Source organism: Garra rufa, chromosome 4, assembly GCF_049309525.1.
Source record: "Garra rufa chromosome 4, GarRuf1.0, whole genome shotgun sequence".
NCBI classification, from domain to species: Eukaryota; Metazoa; Chordata; class Actinopteri; order Cypriniformes; family Cyprinidae; genus Garra; species Garra rufa.
The window spans coordinates 17,494,417-17,514,011 of record NC_133364.1 but is presented as its reverse complement, the minus strand read 5'-3'; the positions used below and the strand labels follow the sequence as shown (position 1 = coordinate 17,514,011).

The 19,595-nt window shown below is 33.8% G+C and overlaps 1 protein-coding gene across 1 annotated transcript in view; it reads right to left on the bottom strand.

Annotated features, from left to right (window-relative positions):
* Nucleotides 1-2,112: 2,112 nt before the first annotated feature.
* LOC141333750 (MICOS complex subunit MIC19-like) overlaps nt 2,113-19,595 on the bottom strand; it is a 636,840-nt gene continuing 619,357 nt past the window's right edge. Inside the window, exons 5-6 of the mRNA XM_073838871.1 lie at nt 13,837-13,920; nt 2,113-2,187 (exon numbers count right to left, since the gene is read on the bottom strand). Of these exons, the coding sequence (XP_073694972.1) occupies nt 2,113-2,187; nt 13,837-13,920 (159 nt within the window). The remainder of the gene's footprint in view (nt 2,188-13,836; nt 13,921-19,595) is intronic.

Sequence of the window (19,595 nt, the reverse complement as noted above, 5' to 3'; positions counted from 1 at the left end):
TAGCCGCGCAACCTCCCCCCTCCCGACTCCGATTCTGCCCCACTGGACACCACAAATCAATTTCTGACATTTCCAAAGAGACGATGATCCCTGTGTTGGCACTGAGGAAGAGGGATAATGACAGCCTAATGCGATTTGTGAGCGCAGACTAGTCCTGAAACAGGCTGGCCTCCCTTCACTTCCCCTTAACCAACATGCATTACTATTGGGGCTAATAGGCCACATTAAGACATATGGAGCCAAAATGTCCTATAATTGTTGAGCTCTACAGTTACATGTTTCCAGCTACAGTAGCCTAATGGCCAAAACTTCACATTCACGACAAGACTTTATGGAAGTTTGTCACAATAGATGTGGGAAACATCTTTAGTGTGCTTCCAGTTTCAAGAGTTTCGAAGTTTCAAAGAGAGAGTTTGACCAAAAATGAATTCTGGTCATCATTTACTCACCCTCGTGTGTTTCTTTTTAAACACCAGAAGAGTTGTCTTAGACATTTTGCTATAAATAAGAGTTCTTGTCAAAGAAGATTTTTCGTCAAACAAGATTTTACCATCCTAGGTGTACGTGACTTTCTTCTTTCAGACGAACACAATCAGAGTTATATTAAAAAAAGTCAGTGAATGGCATTGAATGGGTGTTGATATTCAATGGTCCAATAAAGTGCATCCATCCATCATGAAAATACTCCACACGGTTTTGGGTGATTAATAAAGGACTTCTGAAGTGAACTGATGCATTTGTGTAAGAAAAATATTAATATATATATATAAAAAAAAACACCAGTCACAAATTAGAAGTGCAAAATGGAGATTTGTAAAGAAAAATGTTTGAGGATTTCGATACAAGCCAAAAGGAGAATGGTTTTCCTTTGCTGTAAACAAAACTTGGTTCTTGCAAGACTAGCATATTCTTACTAGCATATTGCTTACGCTACAACTACATCCTACTCTGGAACACTTCTCTCTAGCAGAAGTTATAGATTATGGTTCACAAGTTTTAATTTTTTTTTCTTACAGAAACGCATCAATTCGCTTTACAAATCCTTTTTTAACCCCTTGGAGCTTTGTGGAGTACTTTTTATGATAGATGGATGCACTTGGTTTCTAAATCTCAACACCCATTCACTGCCATTATAAAGTTTTGAAGAGCCAGGACATTTTTTAATTTTACTCTGATTGTACTCTTTTGAAAGAAGAAAGTCATATACACCTAGGACGGCTTAATGGGAGTAAATCATGGGGTAATTATCATTTTTGGGTGAACTATCCCTTTAAGAGAGAGGAAAAACAACAAAACATTAATGTTCATGCCACTGTTCTGTTTATGTACTAACATGTTACAAAATAAATACATAAAAAAGCATAAAATGCCATAAAATAAATAAGCAAAATAATAAAAAAACACCTGTTGCACAATAATATCAATACAATAATACCTGTTGCATAATTATTTCCAAAATAAAAAAAGGTTATTGACTTGTTGAGAAAAAAAGTCAGAATTGTAAGATATAAACTCGCAATTCTAAAAAAGAAAGTCAGAATTGCATGATATAAACTCGCAATTCTGAGAAATAAAGTCGCAATTGCGAATTACAAAGAATTATAAATTGTGAGATATAAAGTCTTTTTTTTTTCTCCTCAGAACTGGACTTCTGACTTTATTTCTCAGAACTGCATCATATAAACGTGCAATTCTGACCCTTTTTTCAGAACTGTGAGATATAAACGCACAATTGTGAGAAAAAAAGTGAGAATTGTGAGATACACAGTCACAATTGCAAGAAAAAAAGTCAGAATTGTGAACTGATATCCTACAATTCTGACTTTATTTCTCGAAATTGTGAGTTTATATCCTGCAATTCTGACTTTATAACTCACAATTGTGCGTTTATATCTCACAGTTCTGAAAAAAGGTCAGAAATGCAAGTTTATATGATGAAATTCTGAGAAAAAATGTCATTGATAAATTTATTTTTTATTCAGTGGCAGAAATGGGCTTCATACAATAATCATATAGATACAATTGACATAGATGAAGCTTATAAAAAATGAATACAAGCATGTGGCATATCTCTATTTGGACTTTGAGATGACGAGTGCCATAACATGTAACTCACTTGAACTTGGCATTGACCTCTTCTGCTGCCTTGTTATAGTTTTCATTGGTAACCTTGTAGAACTGGGCACTCTGAGGAAGAGAAAGAGAGAGAAAGTATGAATGTCAAAAAATAGACAAAAAGCTCACACAAAAATTCAAAACAGCAACGTGTCCAATCCTACTCAGTCTCAACCTTTCTGTGCTACCAGGTAAAATATACATTTTAAGCATTTTTTGCTGTCCATGCAGCACAAAGAGTTTTGCTTGTGCTTTCAAACAAGGAAGAAAATGAAAGAAAAAGTGTCAACAAAGATGAAAAGGTCATCACACTAACAGATGATGGCAATATAAAACCTTATGAGGTTCTTAGTGAAGTGTGTCAAGAGTAGGTGGGCAACAAAGAACGTCCTTACAACCTGGAACGGACCTTGATAAAGCGTTTGGGTCGGCGATTCGAAAAGATAACTGACATTTCAAAGAAAATGGACAGAATGTCAGATGTATGACTGAATTCGAGGAGGTGACAACAAAAACTTGCTTAAGCTACATCCATAAAGAGAGCTCTCAATCACAGCGAGACAGGTTCATCTCACATTCACTCACACACACAATCAATATAAATGAAAGGCTACAACCATGAGGATCAATAATTATATCTTAGGCTTTTAGTGAAGCTACTGTATAGCTTCTGATGGACTGCACGTCGAGTAGAAAACATTTGTCTTGGTGGCTATCAGAGATGTGGTATGAGACCAAAACCAGCTTCCTGCTAAACATACCGATGGTTGGTAGAGAGATCATTTATCATAAATCCATCTACGCAAAATAAAACAAAAGTTGAACAGCCAAGTCACACAATTGCAAAGTTTCAAAACAATGTTTTATTTTCTCTTGAGTGGATGTTGATAAGTGTACTATCAAGCCTACTATTGGAACAACAGCACTGAGACTAAAAGAGAGCATTAGGTACGAGCTTAACTCCAAGGGGGCCGATATAAAAGAACAACAACAGTGATTGTAAGAACATGTTGTGATGATGCAGATCTGATGGGAGGAGTTTGTAGTAATCAGGGCTACACGCTCAGAGGGCGCTGACCTGCACAGACACTGATTACGTGGAAAGTGAGTCGGGCCTCCACATGCACGCTCTAAAACCCCATGAGCTTAGTGACGGTGTAATTTGGGAGGTCTGCCATTTCCCTTGATTAATGACAGAGTGGGATAGGTGCTGATTTTGATTTCAGAGTTGGGCCACACTGATTTAAAGGCCCCTCCATCAATCTGCGAGCAAATGTTTACCACCCACATGCTCTCTTGCAAACCCTAAACCCTCATCTTCATCTGCCATGGCTAGGGCAGACTGTAATCAGGTTATGATTACAAAACTTGATCTTAATTTATAAAAAAATTTTCTAAAATTAAAAGTAAAAAAAAAAAGTTAACTTTCTTTCAAATTATTAGGGGTTTTGACATTTTACCTTAACTAAATTTGCCTTGTCACATCAAGACCAAATAATCTAGTATTTTTAAGACTTAACATAGTCTTAAGAGTTTGCAGGAAACATTTCTGTGGTAAGTTAGTTAGACCACATGACTTTGATGAATTTCTTTGTTTGTCTCATGATCATGTGCAAAATTATTTTGCAAAAGTGCTTTATTATTATTTATTGTATGTTTAATAATGATAATTGAACACTTTTTGTCTGCTAGTTGCACCACATGACTTTGATTTTATTGATTTTATTTACTTGACTTTTATTATTAAAACACAATGTCTTAAGTTTTGCTTTTATAATTAAAACAGTCTGTTGGACCACATGACTTTGTTGGTCACACCACATGACTGATTTTGCAGACAAATTGTTTTAGTATTTAAACAGTTTCATCTGTTGGTAGCAACACATGATCTTACAGTATTTTGCAAAAGTGTTTTATTATTTACTGTATATTTAAAAAATGATTATGAAACACTTTTTTCTGCTGGTCGCACCACATGACTTTGGTTTTATTGACTTGACTTTTATTTTTAAAGCACAATTTCTTATGTTTTGCTTTTATTAATAAAACAGCCTTGTCTGTTGAACCACATGACTTTGTTTTGTTGCAACACATAACCTTATTTTCCAAAAGTGTTTTATTATTTACTGTATATTTAAATAATGGTAATTAAATACTTTTGTCTGCTGGTTGCACCACATGACTTTAATTTTATTGACTCATTGGTTTTATTGACTTGACTTGTATTATTAAAGAACAATGTCTTATGTTTTGCTTTTATTAATAAAACAGTCTTGTTTGTTGAACCACATGACTTTGTTGGTTACACCACAAGACTTTGATTTTGCAGACAAATGTGTCATCTGTTGAACCACATGAATTTGTTTTGTTGTAACACATGACCTTATTTTGCAAAAGTGTTTTTATTATTTACTGTATATTTAAATAATAACAATGAAACAATTCTGTCTGCTGGCCACACCACATGACTTCAATTTTATTATTCGACTTATTTATTGATTATTAAAACAGTCTTGCTGGATCACACAGGGTTCTTGCACCATTTTAAAAGTAAAATTGAATGCTTTTTAAGACCTTTTTAAGACCTCAACAAATATAATTTAAGACCCAAAAATTTCATAATTTCTTTGGAATTGGCTACTCAATTTATTGCCTCCTACAATGGAAATCAAAACTTGAATACCAAAAGCACAATGTCTTATGTTTTGCTTTTATTAATAAAACAGTCTTGTTTGTTGAACCACATGACTTTGTTGGTCCCACCACATGACTTTGATTTTAACAGACAAAAGTGTTATAGTATTTATACAGTTTCATCTGTTAGACAACATGAATTGTTGTTAAAACACATGACCTTATTTTGCAAAAGTTGTATGTTTTATTTTTTCAATATTTAAATAATAATAATTAATCACTTTTGTCTGCTGGTCACACCACATGACCTTGATATGGTATGGGTTAGGGTTAAGGTTAGTCATGAGGTCTAACTTATCATAGAGACACTTTGATAGTGCAAACTAGTGTTATTATTTCTTCTGATATATTTACCAAATAATAATAAAATAAAAGTCATATGGTGTGACCAACAGTCATGTGGTCAAACTAACTTATAGAGAGGCTTTGATTTAGCAGACAAAAATAAGTTATTTCTTCTTATGTATATGTAAGAAATACAACAATTTATCTGCAAAGTCATATGGTCCAACTATAACTTTTTACAGAGTGGCTTTGATTTTTTCTGTTATTTTCTTTGAAGTGTTTTATTTATTTAGTATTTAAGAAATAATGATAAAACACATTTTTCTGCAAAATCAGATATGTGGCGTGACCAACAAGCCATGTGACAAAACAGACACAACTGTAAGTAAAACTCATTTGTCTGCAAATCAAAGTTATGTGGCGCGACAAACAAAGTCAGGTGGTCCAACTATGATATATGATCTTATATTGTTGCAGTGGTATTACCCTGACATATCATTCATCATTTTATTGTATCATTCATTGCTTTAGCAAGCACCACAAAAAAAAATCCAGTCCTTTAGCTGTTCCACACAGCAGCTGTCAGACTCCTTTCTCACTTTCTGCTTACAGTCATCTTAAAATAAAACTTTATTTAATCTGGTGCACACAGGGGTTTTGGAGTAATGAAAGAACCACCTAAAAGCTACTCCTGCCACTGACGGTGCATTTAGGTGGTGTTTTGAGAAACAGACCCATGTTCAAATTAAATCTCGCAGGCTTTATAATGAGAGATCTGAGCAGTGGTGCAGTAATCAGCAGGCTGTGTTATCTCTCACAGACCAGAGAGGATGTGGAGGGAAGCCCCCGCAGAGACAGCCATTATGGCTCAACAGCACGGCGGCCATATTGGCTCTGCAGTGCACCGGCGGAGACGCGAGACCGAGTTTTAACAAATCAAAGCTGGCGACTGCAAACAGGGAAGGAAAGCAGAACAGAGGCCTGTGGAGTCAATCCTTCCATCGCTGCCTCTTACTGCGGGAGACTGTGAAACAAAACAGTTGAGTCGAAATTTCCCAAGCAACTCAACGGCATTACATAAAACATTCAATCTGAGCATGAAAAACATTTTTAGAGTGGCATATTGGTGACATTTTAACACCATATGGGTTTGGAACGACATGATGGTGAACAAATGGTAATATAATTTTAAGTATCCAAGTTTTTACTATACTTGTGGCTGTCTGGAAGTAAAAACAAGGGGACATGATTGTGGACGCATAGCTCAAGCTGTGTCTCTCGACTAGATAAAACTCGGCTAATTAAATTAACGAGACCTCGTATGGAGACAGACGCTGTCCCTTTCCAGTGTCTCGTCTACAGTGAGGAAGAGATAATGACCACACACTGATCTCACATAAAGCAACACACACTCTTCACTTAACAATGCTGTCAGTAAGCACGGGAAATAGAGAGACATGCAGAGAAGAACGATTTACATTCAATTCCATGTCTAGCATCACTACGGGTTACTACGACTACATCATATAGTGTTGCTAGGTAACAGCCCCTGAGAGTCTGAATCAAAGCTTTGAATGAAGAGTAAGCTGTAAGCGAAAGTTATGCTACATCATGTGATAAAACATATATATATATATTTTTTTTATTATGGATTCAACACACTCTGGCATAGGATAAAATTAAATTAAATTAAATAAAAATTTTTTAAAATAAAATACAATATAACACAACAAAACAATAAATAAAATAAAACAAAACGATAATTGGCAGGTGGCGAGAAACTGATGAAAAAAATTAATAAATAAAAAGTAAAAAAAATACACTACAATATAATAAAATAGATTAAAATATAACACAATGAAACAAAACTAAAATAAAATAAAACAAATACAGTTTGTTCAATGAATGGCAGATAGGGTGAAACTGATAAAATAAAATGAAAATGTAAATAAATTAAAGTAAATGTAAAATAAATTAAAAAAACAATACTTAATTAATTAATACTCAATTAATGGCAGACAGGAAGAAACTGATCAAATTAAAATGTAAAAAATAAATTAAATAAAATAATAAAGTACAATAAAATAAAAAAATTAAATGTAAAATAAAATAAAAAACAATACAATAAAATAAATAAAAATATTACAATAAATATAAAATACAAAAACATAATACAATAAAAAAATGAATGAAATAAAACAATCCTGTTTGTTCAATGAATGGCAGATGGGGAGAAACTGATTAAAAACAATAAAAAATAAAATAAAATAAATAATACAATTAAATAGATTAACATATAATATAAAAATATAATACAACAAAATAAAATAGTTAAACAAAATACATTAAGAAACAATAAAAAAACAATCCTGTTTGTTCAATAAATGGCAGACAGGGAGTGATAAAATGAAATAAAATAAAATAAAATAAAATAAAATAAAATAAAATTTAAAAAGTATGATCAAATAGAATAAAATAAAAAAATAAATGAAAAAACAATCCCTAATTAATCAAACAATCCTCAATTAATGGCAGATGGGGAAAACTGATTAAAAATAAATAAATAATAAGAAATAAATCATTAAAATGTAAAAAGAAATATATTAAATAAATACATACAATAGACAACAATGAAAAAAAAAATCTAAAATAAAAAAATACTAAAGACTACAATATAAAAAATATATATAATATAATACAACAAAAATAAAAAGGTAAAAATGAAATACAATCAAATAAAAAGTAAAAAACAAAACAAAAAAAAACAATCATGTCTAAATAAAATAAAAAGTAAAATAAAATTAAATTAAACAATCCTGTTTGTTTAATGAATGACAGATAGGGAGGGGAAAAAATGAATAAATAAATTAAAAAAATTATAATAATATTAAAATAATTATGTTTGTTCAATGAATGCCAGAACGGGTTTAACTGATTATTTAATTGAAAATTATTATTATTGATTTATGATTTACTACAACTACCACTACTACTAATAAAGATAACAATAATCAATACAATTAATAATCAATCATATTTTTTATCTCCAGAAATGACTCATTCACACACCCACATTCAGATTTTTTTTTGTTTGTCTGTTTTTTTTTTTTGGTAATAAACAGTACTTTAATTGAATCTAAGAAATATTCAGTGCACTATGGGAATTTTATCACTGACTCTGACTGGCTTGGTATGCGATCAAGGTTATGCTTTTCTTCCACATTATCAAGCCAGACCATAACAATGAAAAAAACAAGTGTTAAAAAAAAAAAAAAAAAAAAAAATTCAAAGGAAGGACAGTCAAACATACAGCCAAAGCCACTGCAGTCAAGTGCCCTTGAGGTCATTTAAATCCATTGATCAGGCCTTACAACACTGTATTAGCAGCTTTCTTCAACACCTCAGACTTCAGCTCTACGCTGTGATCATGGAGCATTACGAGCAAGACAAAAAACTACTAATAATGCAATTGAAGAAAAAAAAAAACAGGAAGAGTGAGAAAAAAGCAGAGCGCTGAGTTGAAATATGAGATTGTTTTAGAGAGTAAATCTGTGGCGAATATATACGTACAGTACGTATATAGATATTGTTTCAGAGGCAATTTGAGTGGCCGCACCAATAAGTAGGCTGGAGGTGGCAGCCGCCGTCTCAGAGCTGTGATGGGCTGTCAGACACAAGCCACTGATAAACGAGCAAACTCAATTGAAAGAGACATGTAATATATATCAGCGTTTTATTCTCTTCTCTCTCTGTATCTCTCATTCACTTGCTTTTTCCTTTTCGCTACTGGTACTGTTACAGTCCAAACTTAAGAGAAGACACCAGGAGAAAACATTAAAAAAGAGAACACAATAATATAGTGGTAATGATTTACAAAGTTGCAATTTTTAGTCACATTCTTTCTTTCCTTTTTTTTTTTCATGGAACATTTTGAAGAATGTACTGGTTGCTCTTTTCCATGCAATTACAACGAATGGCCATAAAATGGACACTAAGTGACATGAAGTATTGTAAAATTGTTCCATATGACTCATATGCAGCAAATAAAACCTTTTTTGGCTACTTATTGGAACTTATTTTGCTACTTATTTTTGCTTTAATTATTATTATTATTATTATTATTATTATTTTAATGAAATAAATAAATACATATTCAACAAATAATTTTTTGAAAAATACATTTAAGGTAGTCAACATTTTCAGTGAATAATATGATTACATCTCCTTGACTATTTTAATGAATTATTTTTATTTTCATTACTGAAAACAAAATACTGTTAAATAAAATTAATTTTATCTATTTTATTTTCTATTATTATTATTATTACTACTACTAACACATACTTTAACTAATCTGCATATGATTCTTGTACACAGAACAGGATAGCATACTGTATATATGGTCCTTACTCTTTTCTATGCCATCATCTTGTGTAAAACCCAGAGCATTTATTATTTATGATGTCTAACCAACAAATCCTGATTTACCAATGCACTGGGCTCAGACACACTAGTGTCCAGCTCTCAGAAGGGTTGAGGTCTGTGTATGTGTTTGTGTGTATGTATATGTTGACACAGTGCCGGGAATATTGAACGGAGATCGTTAAGTGATTGATGAAGCTTCCAGTGATCAATAACACCTCCGCACACAGAGCTGAAATGGTCTAAGAGCTGTCCTTGTAAAGAGACAGAGAGACTGAGCTAAAGCTAGCTGCTGCGTGCAAGATCAGCTAGTTTCATGGACAAAGGATAAGTCTAATGACTCACTTAAATGGAGCTTTAAAAGAATATTCAGGGTTATTTTCAAACCTAGAGTCTATGGACTGCATTTGTGGCATGCTGTCGATAACCACAGACTCATCCGTTTATTGCGTGCAAACAAACACATAATAGTTACAGTAAATCAATCATAATAGAAGCTTTCGAGCAGCTTTTTTCGGACTAGACTGGTCCAGATCAGCACTGATTATACTGTGCATTTAGAAAACAACATGTACTGTAATGTAATTGTGTTAAGTGCAGGTTTCTTCAACAACAAAATTGTATAAATATACAAAAGTAAAATAAAAAATAATATTAAAATAAATTTTTAATATTTTTGCTATTTTATTAAAAAAAGTTTTCAGAGGTAAATCAATAGCAATTTCAATTTTAACAATATTTCAAGTTCAATTTATGAGATTTGTTGTATTTTGAATCCAATCATTTTTTGCAAATCATACTAATTTCAAAGGTAAGGATTCATTAGTTTGAATATGCATTGCATCAAACACTACCATAACACAGTTGATAGTTAGTTGATAATTCGGTATACTTTCTTTTTGATAAAACATCCCAAGTTTCGGTCATGACTTCACATTTTCGGGTAATGACAGTAATATTTTGCTAGCAACCACATCAGATTACACAATTTTGACTCACATACTAAAACACTACTAAAACATACTAAAATACAAAAAAATATGCATAACTGTACTAAAACGTTGTTTATTTAGCCCAAATAAGTGATGTAAAATGTTCACTTTTTTGTCACTACCAAAACAATGATGCCATGTTTTGGTCATGACTGTTTCGGTAGTGACAATTTTGCAGTATAGCAGTATAGATTTATTTTCCCCTGAAAATGATTCAACATACAGCCATTATTGTCAAAATAGCTGGCAAGAGTACACTCTAAGTGAACTTGTCCAAAGTGTCAATATATTGTGTTAGCACCATTGTTATCTGGCACTGGCATGGAACTGACCAGAGCTGCACAGGTTGTTGCTGGGATCCTCTTTCACTCCTCATGGAGCTGCTGGGCATTAGACACATGGTGCTTCTCCACTTTACACTAGAGGATGCCCCACAGGTGCTTAATAGGGTTCAGGTCTGAAGACATACTTGGCCGCCCAATTACCTTTAGCTTCCTCAGCAAGGCAGTTGTCATCTTGGTGGTGTTTTTGGGATTGTTATCATGTTGGAAAACTGCTGTTTGGCCTAGTTTCTGGAGGGAAGCCATCATGTTCTGCTTCGAATGTACAGTAAATAATGGAATCCATGTTTTCCCTCAATGAACTGCAGCTCCCCAGTACCAGCAGCACTCATGCAGCTCCAGACCATGATGCTACCACCACCATGCTTGACTGTAGGCAAGACACAATTTTCTTGGTACTCCTCACCAGGGCATCGCCACACATGCTGGACACCATTTGAGCCAAACAAGTTTATCTTATAGTCTCATCAGACCACAGGACACCGTTCCAGTAATTCATGCTCTTGGACAGGTTGTCTTCAGCAAACTGTTTGCAGGCTTTCTTGAGAGCCAGCTTCAGATGAGGCTTCCTTCTGGGACAACGGCAATGCAAACCGACTTGCTGCAGTGTGCAGCGTATGATCTGAGCACTGACAAACTGACCTTCTACTTCTGCAACCTTTAAAGCAATGCTGGCAGCACTCATGCTTTTGTTTTTGAAGCCAGGTTCTGCACCTGACGCACATTACACGTGCTCAACTTCATTGATCGACCCTTGCGAGGCCTGTTCCGAATGGAACCCATCTTGGAAAACCTCTATGACCCTGACCACTGTAGTGTAACTCGGTTTCAGGGTGTTACTGAACCTTTAATAGCCTTGGCCAGCTTTGTGGAGAGCAACAATTTTAATTCTCAAATCCTCAGAGAGTTCTTTGCCATGAGATGCCATGTTGAACATTAAGTGGTCATTATGAGTGAATTGTACTTAAAGCACCTAATTCTAACTGCTCTAATACAAGATACACAACTTTGTATGGTTCTGTCAAGCAGACAAAAACATAAACATGATGAATAGGACATGGTTAAACAACATATTGCTGTTATCACTTATTGTGTACTCACTTTTGTTGCCAGCTATTTTGACAATAATGGCTGTATGTTGAGTTATTTAAGAGGACAGTACATCTATACCCCTATACAAGCTGCACATTGACTACTCTAAAATATATTTAAGTTTCATTTCTATAGTATTGTCCCTTGAGAAGATACTACTAAAATGGTTGCTGAAAAGTGAGGGGTGTACTCACTTTTGTGAGATATTGTAGTTAGCTAGCAAAGTTCTGAACAATTGTACACATAAAAACATTATATGTGACCCTGGACCACAAAACCAGTCTTAAGTCGCTGGGGTATATTTGTAGCAATAGCCAAAAATACATTGTATGGGTCAAAATGATTGATTTTTCTTTTATGCCAAAAATCATTAGGAAATTAAGTAAAGATCATGTTCCATTAAGATTTTTTGTAAAATTCCTACTGTAAATATATCAAAATGTAATTTTTGATTAGTAATATGCATTGTTAAGAACTTAATTTGGACAACTTTAAAGGTGATTTTCTCAGTATTTTGATTTTTTTTGCACCCTCAGATTCCAGATTTTCAAATAGATGTATCTCGGCCAAATATTGTCCTATCCTAACAAACCATACATCAATAGAAAGCTTATTTATTGAGCTTTCATATGATGTATACATCTCAGTTTTGTAAAATTTAACCTTATGACTGGTTTTGTGGTCCAGGGTCACATATATGGAATAATACCCAAAAAAACAATAATGTCACAACTGAAACTTTACCAAATGTTTTGGGCCGTTGTTTCGGTAGTGACAATTGACAATTTTAGATATTTTGAACCATACAGTAGCTCAAAGACGCTAATCAACACATGGTTAGCTTGCACAGTTCTGAACAATTGTACACATGCAGTATATACAACTAAATGTTATGGAATAACACCCCAAAAAAAGTGTGCTTAATTGCAAAAAAAAGGGTGTTTGGTAGTGAAAAGTATTTACGTAGCTTTATAACATTACAATTGAACCACTAATGGACTATCTTAACGATGCCCTCCTGAAAAAAAAAAAAAAAACAGCTAAAACCAGTCTAGGCTGGTTTTAGCTGGTCTCCCAGCTAATGAAGTGGCCAAAACCCTTCTAAAACCAGCCTGCTGACCAGCTAAAACCAGCCAACCTGCTTAGGCTGGTTTTAGCTGTTTTTTTCTACCTTTCTGGGCCTTGAATGTGGTAGTAATTTTTCCACAGGGTCCACTGGGTAATTTTTGGGTGAACGAAAGGCCTAAAAAGCCCATAATTGTAGAAAAACCCATTTATACATTAGTGTTTTGCTGATATTAAAGTTTTGAATTGCAGATTAAATGAGCTGAGCACCAAGAGCTATGGTAACAAAGGGCTAAACTGTTGAAACACCTATGGACACACAACCTACGCTTTAAAATGGATCACCACCAGAGATCGACCATTTTTGCACGCTTTCACACCCCCTTCCGGGAGCTTAGTATGTGTATGTCCGTTTGAGGACGAAGAGTCTGAGGTGAGTAGAGCTGGATGCCTCCCATCCCAGAGGCTCAGAGGAGGATCTGACCATGAGCTGCAGGAGGGTGTCAGTTTGAGGACACAACAAATGAGCGAGCAAGGTTGCCGAGGGGCCCTCAGCCGCACATTACAGATCAAGACAGCCTGCCTCGCCATGGTATTGTAGAGCAAGACAGGCTGTCTCACCTCTGCCTCTATATAACGCTGGACAGGCTGACTCACATTCTGCCTCTATAGCTCAGGACAGCTCATCTCACATTCTGCGCCGCGCATTAGTGAGTTACTGTCAAGCATTACGGTTATCATATCATGTTAGTGATAATGTAGCGCTTTAGTGTTCATCGCTATATATTTGGGAATTGTGGATAATGTAACTGCAAATGTACAGGTCATACCCTTTCCTTCAGCTTGGCCACTTGCTCTCTGTAGAAGGCATCCTGCTTCCGGAGCTCTTTTTCTCTTTCCTCCAACTGTCTAGCCTGTGGAAAACACACAGAAAAATACAACTGGATTCAGTACAAATTAAGCACACTGTAGGAGAAAGAAAAAACAACACAGAGAGTTATTAGTATCCGTAGACTGCAAGAAGAAATATTTAGTAGGACGTTCATGCTGCTCATTTCCATAAGTTGAAAGTGCTCAAAAAATGACAAAAACACTTTAATAGGAATTTAACAGTTGACATATGTGACCCTGGACCACAAAACTAGTCCTAAGTACCACGGGTTTATTTACAGCAATAGCTAACGATACATTTTATGGGTCAAAATTATATATTTCATTTAAAATCATTACGATATCGGTAAATTTCCTACCATAAATATATCAAAAAAGCTTATTCTTAATCTTCGATTAGTAATATGCATTACTAAGAACTTCAACAACTTTAAAAGTGATTTTATATATATATATATATATATATATATACCAGTGATGCGCGGGTCATGTATAAACAACACGAACCCGACCGACATTTTCAACTAACCCGCCCGCAACTCGGACCGCAAAAAAAAAAAGGAAAAAAAAGGTAAATATTGTACCCGACCCGCTTCCTGACCCGCATGTTTAATATTTGCGTCTGACAGCGATTATATGCGGCTGCGGTGGAGGTGCGTTCAGTCAAACATCATTCGACATTAGGTAGGCTAATTTTGTCTCTGTTCTTGATTACAATACAGATTGTTCTTGTTGTGATTTATTTTGTCTTTCCTTTATACAGATTTAAATAGTTTCGTTTTCGAAGTACTCTAAAATTATGTCTGTGATTTTCCAATGTTAAATATGATCAAGAATTATTTTATTTCGATACAGTGTAATAAAAGTTAAGAAAAAGATTAGCCTATAGCCCTAAATATATATAGACTACAAGCTAATTCCTTTTTTCTTAACTTTTTAACTTCTTCTAAAAATGATCAAGAATATTAAATCAACTTAATAGGCTAGGTTAACGAATTTTCTTATACAAACATAATGAATGCACTTCAAAACAAAGTTTTCATATATAAATTCAGGAATCACGAATATGACAAAATAATATTATTTTATATTTGTATAGCTATAATAGTTGTATCAAATGAATAAGGAAATTATAGTGCTTTGAATTTATTAAGTAATGTTTAATTTCGTTCGCTTCGCTCTCTGGAAATGTAAAGAAAAAATACCGTTTTTACTTGGAATTCGTTTTTAATCCCTGGTTTTAAACAAGCATATACATGAGATAATTTATATATTATTGCTTGAATAAACGTTTAAAAATAGAGCTAGAAATTGTATAATTATGGAAATTAAACAGACTTACGCATTTGAAAAGACATAGTGAAATGTGTTTAATAATTCCAAAAAGAAAGAGAAGCATTGGACATAATCAAAATATTCGAGACATTTATTAGGAATACCATTTTCTTAACAATTACGATGCTGCATTTGTTTATCCAGTCTAATCGAAGTGTGCGTCCCTCCCTCCCCTGACTTTCCCAACAAAAATCCCACCCCCTCTCAGAAAATACATAAGACTGACATTACTGAGCTATATGCGTTTAAAAGTAGCCTATTAAAATGGCACAATGGCATTGCTCAGTTCAACGTGTTGGGAAATCACTCAACATTCAAAAGGTAAATATTATTCAGCCAATAAAGTGTAGGTCTATGTATTTCATAGAAAATTGTGTCTAGTACTATATAAATTACAAAGGTTTAATTGGCATCTTTATTTCAAATGACCCGACCGACCGCGACCTGAATATCATTAAAAATATTTTTGGATGACTCGTAACCGCGGGTGACCGCTGGTGACCACGGGCACCCGCTAATTTCGGATCAACCCGCGCATCACTGATACACACACACACACAGTCAAAATTATAGATTTTTCTTTTATGCCAAAAATCATTAGCATATTAAGTAAAGATCATGTTCCCTGAAGATATTTTGTAAATTTTCTACCGTAAATATAACAAACTTGATTTTTGATTAGTAATATGCATCGCTAAGAACTTCATTTTAACAAATTTTAAGGCGATTTTCTCAATATTTAGATTTTTTGCACCCTCAGATTCCAGGTTTTCAAATAGTTGTATCTCAGACAAACATTGTCCTATAACAAACATTGTTTAACAAACAATACATCAATGGAAAGCTTATTTACTCAGTAAGAATCTCAATTTCGACAAATTTACACTTATGACTGGTTTTGTGGTCCAGGGTCACATATGTTAATATATATATAGGGAAAAATGTGCACTAACCAAAAAATGTTTTGTTAAAAATAGAAAAAAGTCTAACTTAAAAAAAAACTATACATTTACCAAATTTAACATTACTATTATTATTCTAATCTCTAAAATCTGGTCTCTTAGAAATCATAAGATTAATCAAAATTATGCAATTAACATCCATAGTTCTTTCAGTGTGTATAAATAATTTGCTATCAACTCAATACATACTAAACATTAACCGAATAATAAATATTATTTCAATAAATTGCTTTATCAAATATCATTTTGGATATGTTTATTGTGTTATTTATTTCAAAGCAGTAACATTTTTTAAAAAGTGTGAAAATGTTATAACATTTTGTGTATTTAGGATACATAAAGTGCTAGCTATCAAATTAGCCTTAACAATATAGAACAGTCAGCTATTTCATGCCAAAAATAATAAATACTATAAATAAAATACTAAAATATAAAATTAATTTCAATCACAGACAGTTTCCTAGTAAAAAATAAATATACTAAAGTACATTTAAATACATTTATTTTGTACTAAGTATACTATAAATACATTTACATATTTAATACTTAATAAAATACCTTTCAATTGTATTCTTAGTGTACAACATTGGTACACTTAAAGTCTGCTAAATTGGAACAACTAATTTTGTACTTAAAATTATGTAATAATTAATATAATGAAGTATATTTGATTGTGCTAAAGTAGAACTATTGCTAAACTACTATTACTAAGTGTACTTTAGGTGCACATTAAATATCTTACATCTAGAGACTGATATTATTCAAATATCATACAATCCTCATCAATAGTGACATTAAAACATAATTTAGCCTTAATATAAAGAAATGTGCATTGTGCACAAGTACTCCACCAAATGAAGTTTAATTATAGTTTTAATATCAGGAAGTCTCAAGCGATATGCCATTAAATGTTTTAATAGATTTGAACTAGACTTATTAAAATAAATACATTTTAAATACATTACCTTTTTATTAGGGTTAATTAAAAGCAAATATTTATAATATAACTTATCTATATAACTATAATTTATCTTTAATAAAAAGATGTTTTGAACAATTTCAATTAGCTGGAACACCATCTTTTTTATATAAAATAAGCAATATAAGCCAATTTATTTTGAGATTAGCAGTTAAATATGATTAAAATGGCTGTTCCTCTCAAATAAATACTTGGAATATAGCACATATGGATCACTTTCATGGTGCTTTATATCATTTGTAGCTTGATAGCCCCTAGCCACCATTTAATTTTATTGTATCGAAAAAGATTCTGTTAAATTGCTCCTTTTGTCCTCCATGAAAGAAAGAAAGTCAGATTTTAACAACATAAGGCCTAATAAATCATGACCATTTCAATTTTAGGGGTAGTTATTAACATAACCTGTGTATATTTCTTCAGCTACCTAATCTAAATCCTTACACACAGCCGCACAGTAGATATTCTCCACCCTGAAGGGATGCACAAAGTCATTATGGCCTCAGGTTGCTAGTATTGTGAAAGATGACACAGACCTTTGATTATTCCAAGGGCATCGGTTCATGACAGGGTTCATGTGGGAATGCTCACTAAAACCATCTCTGTGTGTTAAAGGCTTAGCTTGTGTGTGGATGTAAGAGACAAAGCGATAACATCAGCAGTGGAAGAATAGAGAATCTTTATGGTCTTATCCGTGATTCTCTGTCCTATCGCACATGCCTCTCCCCCTCCGTCGCTCCTGACCTTCAGCTACTGGAAATGACCCTCACTGATTTAAAACACACCTCAGAGAGGAGATATACTGACAGCCATGTTTAGCAATTTTAATATTTGTATTTATGGCCTTTGGTGCCATAAATAAAATCTATAGCATGGTCTATAGCAGCGTGGATGCAGCATCATGCAAAAGTTCTCAGTTATAAACAGAACTATTTGCATTCAGCTATGATTAATACATTTCATAAACAAAAGTGCCTCAACGAAGCATAATTTCTTAGCTGGTGTGCAAACACAATGGCTGAAACTGACATCAAATGAAAGAAAAACGATGATTAGAAAAAAATCCCAGCATTAAATCACAAAAAAAGAGTGAGAAAGAGACAAGAGAGAGTCTTTTTTGGCATGCAGGACTGCAGCAGGAAGCAGGTTGAGACAGATATGGGGATGTATAAATCAAACCTCGTATGCCTTACCTTTCTCTCCATCTGCTGGAGTGAGGGAGCAGAAAGAAAAGCACATAGAAAAAGAGAGAGAGAGAGAGAACAGCAATTTAACGATGAAGTTCCTATAATTACATTCGGTATTCAAAGGCTGATGCTCACACACACACACACACACGGACACAAACTGCAGTGTGAAGCGGTGGGGTGTTTGCTGTACTGCAGGGACACGCAGACCGCACGATCTGCTCCGTGTTATCAAACACCGTCGCAAAGGTGAGAAAGAGCTCTTCACAACAAATCTCACCTAAAATCTAAACCCTGAAAATCGGAACTAATCTAAATCTAATCAGAGCAGAGCGATCTCCATCAGAGCTTAACTCCAGCGCTCATGGAGGCCTGTGCCGCTGATGAACTTCTCACTGACTCATATATACAGTTGCCATCAAAATTATTCAACCCCCCTGACCTGCAAGACATTTTGCTGCAGAGAACAACATTTTGTGAAAACAATTCAACAAAGGCATCAGTAAACTATTAAAGAGAGTTTATTAATACACTTTTGAGTAATTCTGAGAACGTAAGTTGATGAATAATGAAAAAAAAATCGAATTGGCTCTAAACATTTATGTTCAAAATTATTCAACCCCTGAAAGAAAATTTGGTGCAGAATCTTTTATTCTTTAAAACCACCAATAAACACTGCTTGGAAGTGCTTAGATGCTTCTGTCACCTTTCTGCTGCAATCTTGGGCCATTCCTCCCCTGAAAAAGCTTTCAGATCACTGATAATCTTTGGTTTTTACTTTGCCACTGCTTGCTTCAAATTCAACCATGTATTTTCAATGAGAACGAAATGTTCAAACTGAACAGGCCACTTAAAAACATTCTAAGACTGATTCCTAAACCAAGCATAAGTAGATTTGAACGTATACTTTGGGATGATTGTCCAGCAGGAAAGTCCACTGATTATTAGCTTCAGACTTTGCACAAAAGGCATCACAATGTTTGCCAAAATGGTCTAATACTTTAATAAATCAATGATATCCTTTGATGGTCATGTTTTCCACTTCCTGCTACAGTAAAACAATCCCATAACAGGACTGGCCCACCTCCATGTTTGATGATGGAGATGTTGTTCTTCTGCGTATAAGCTTTGTCTTTTTTGCACCAGACGTACCTCTGATCCATACATCCAAAAAATTCCAGTTTGGACACATCACTCCATAAAATATTCTTCCAGAACTCCACAGGTCTATCCAAATG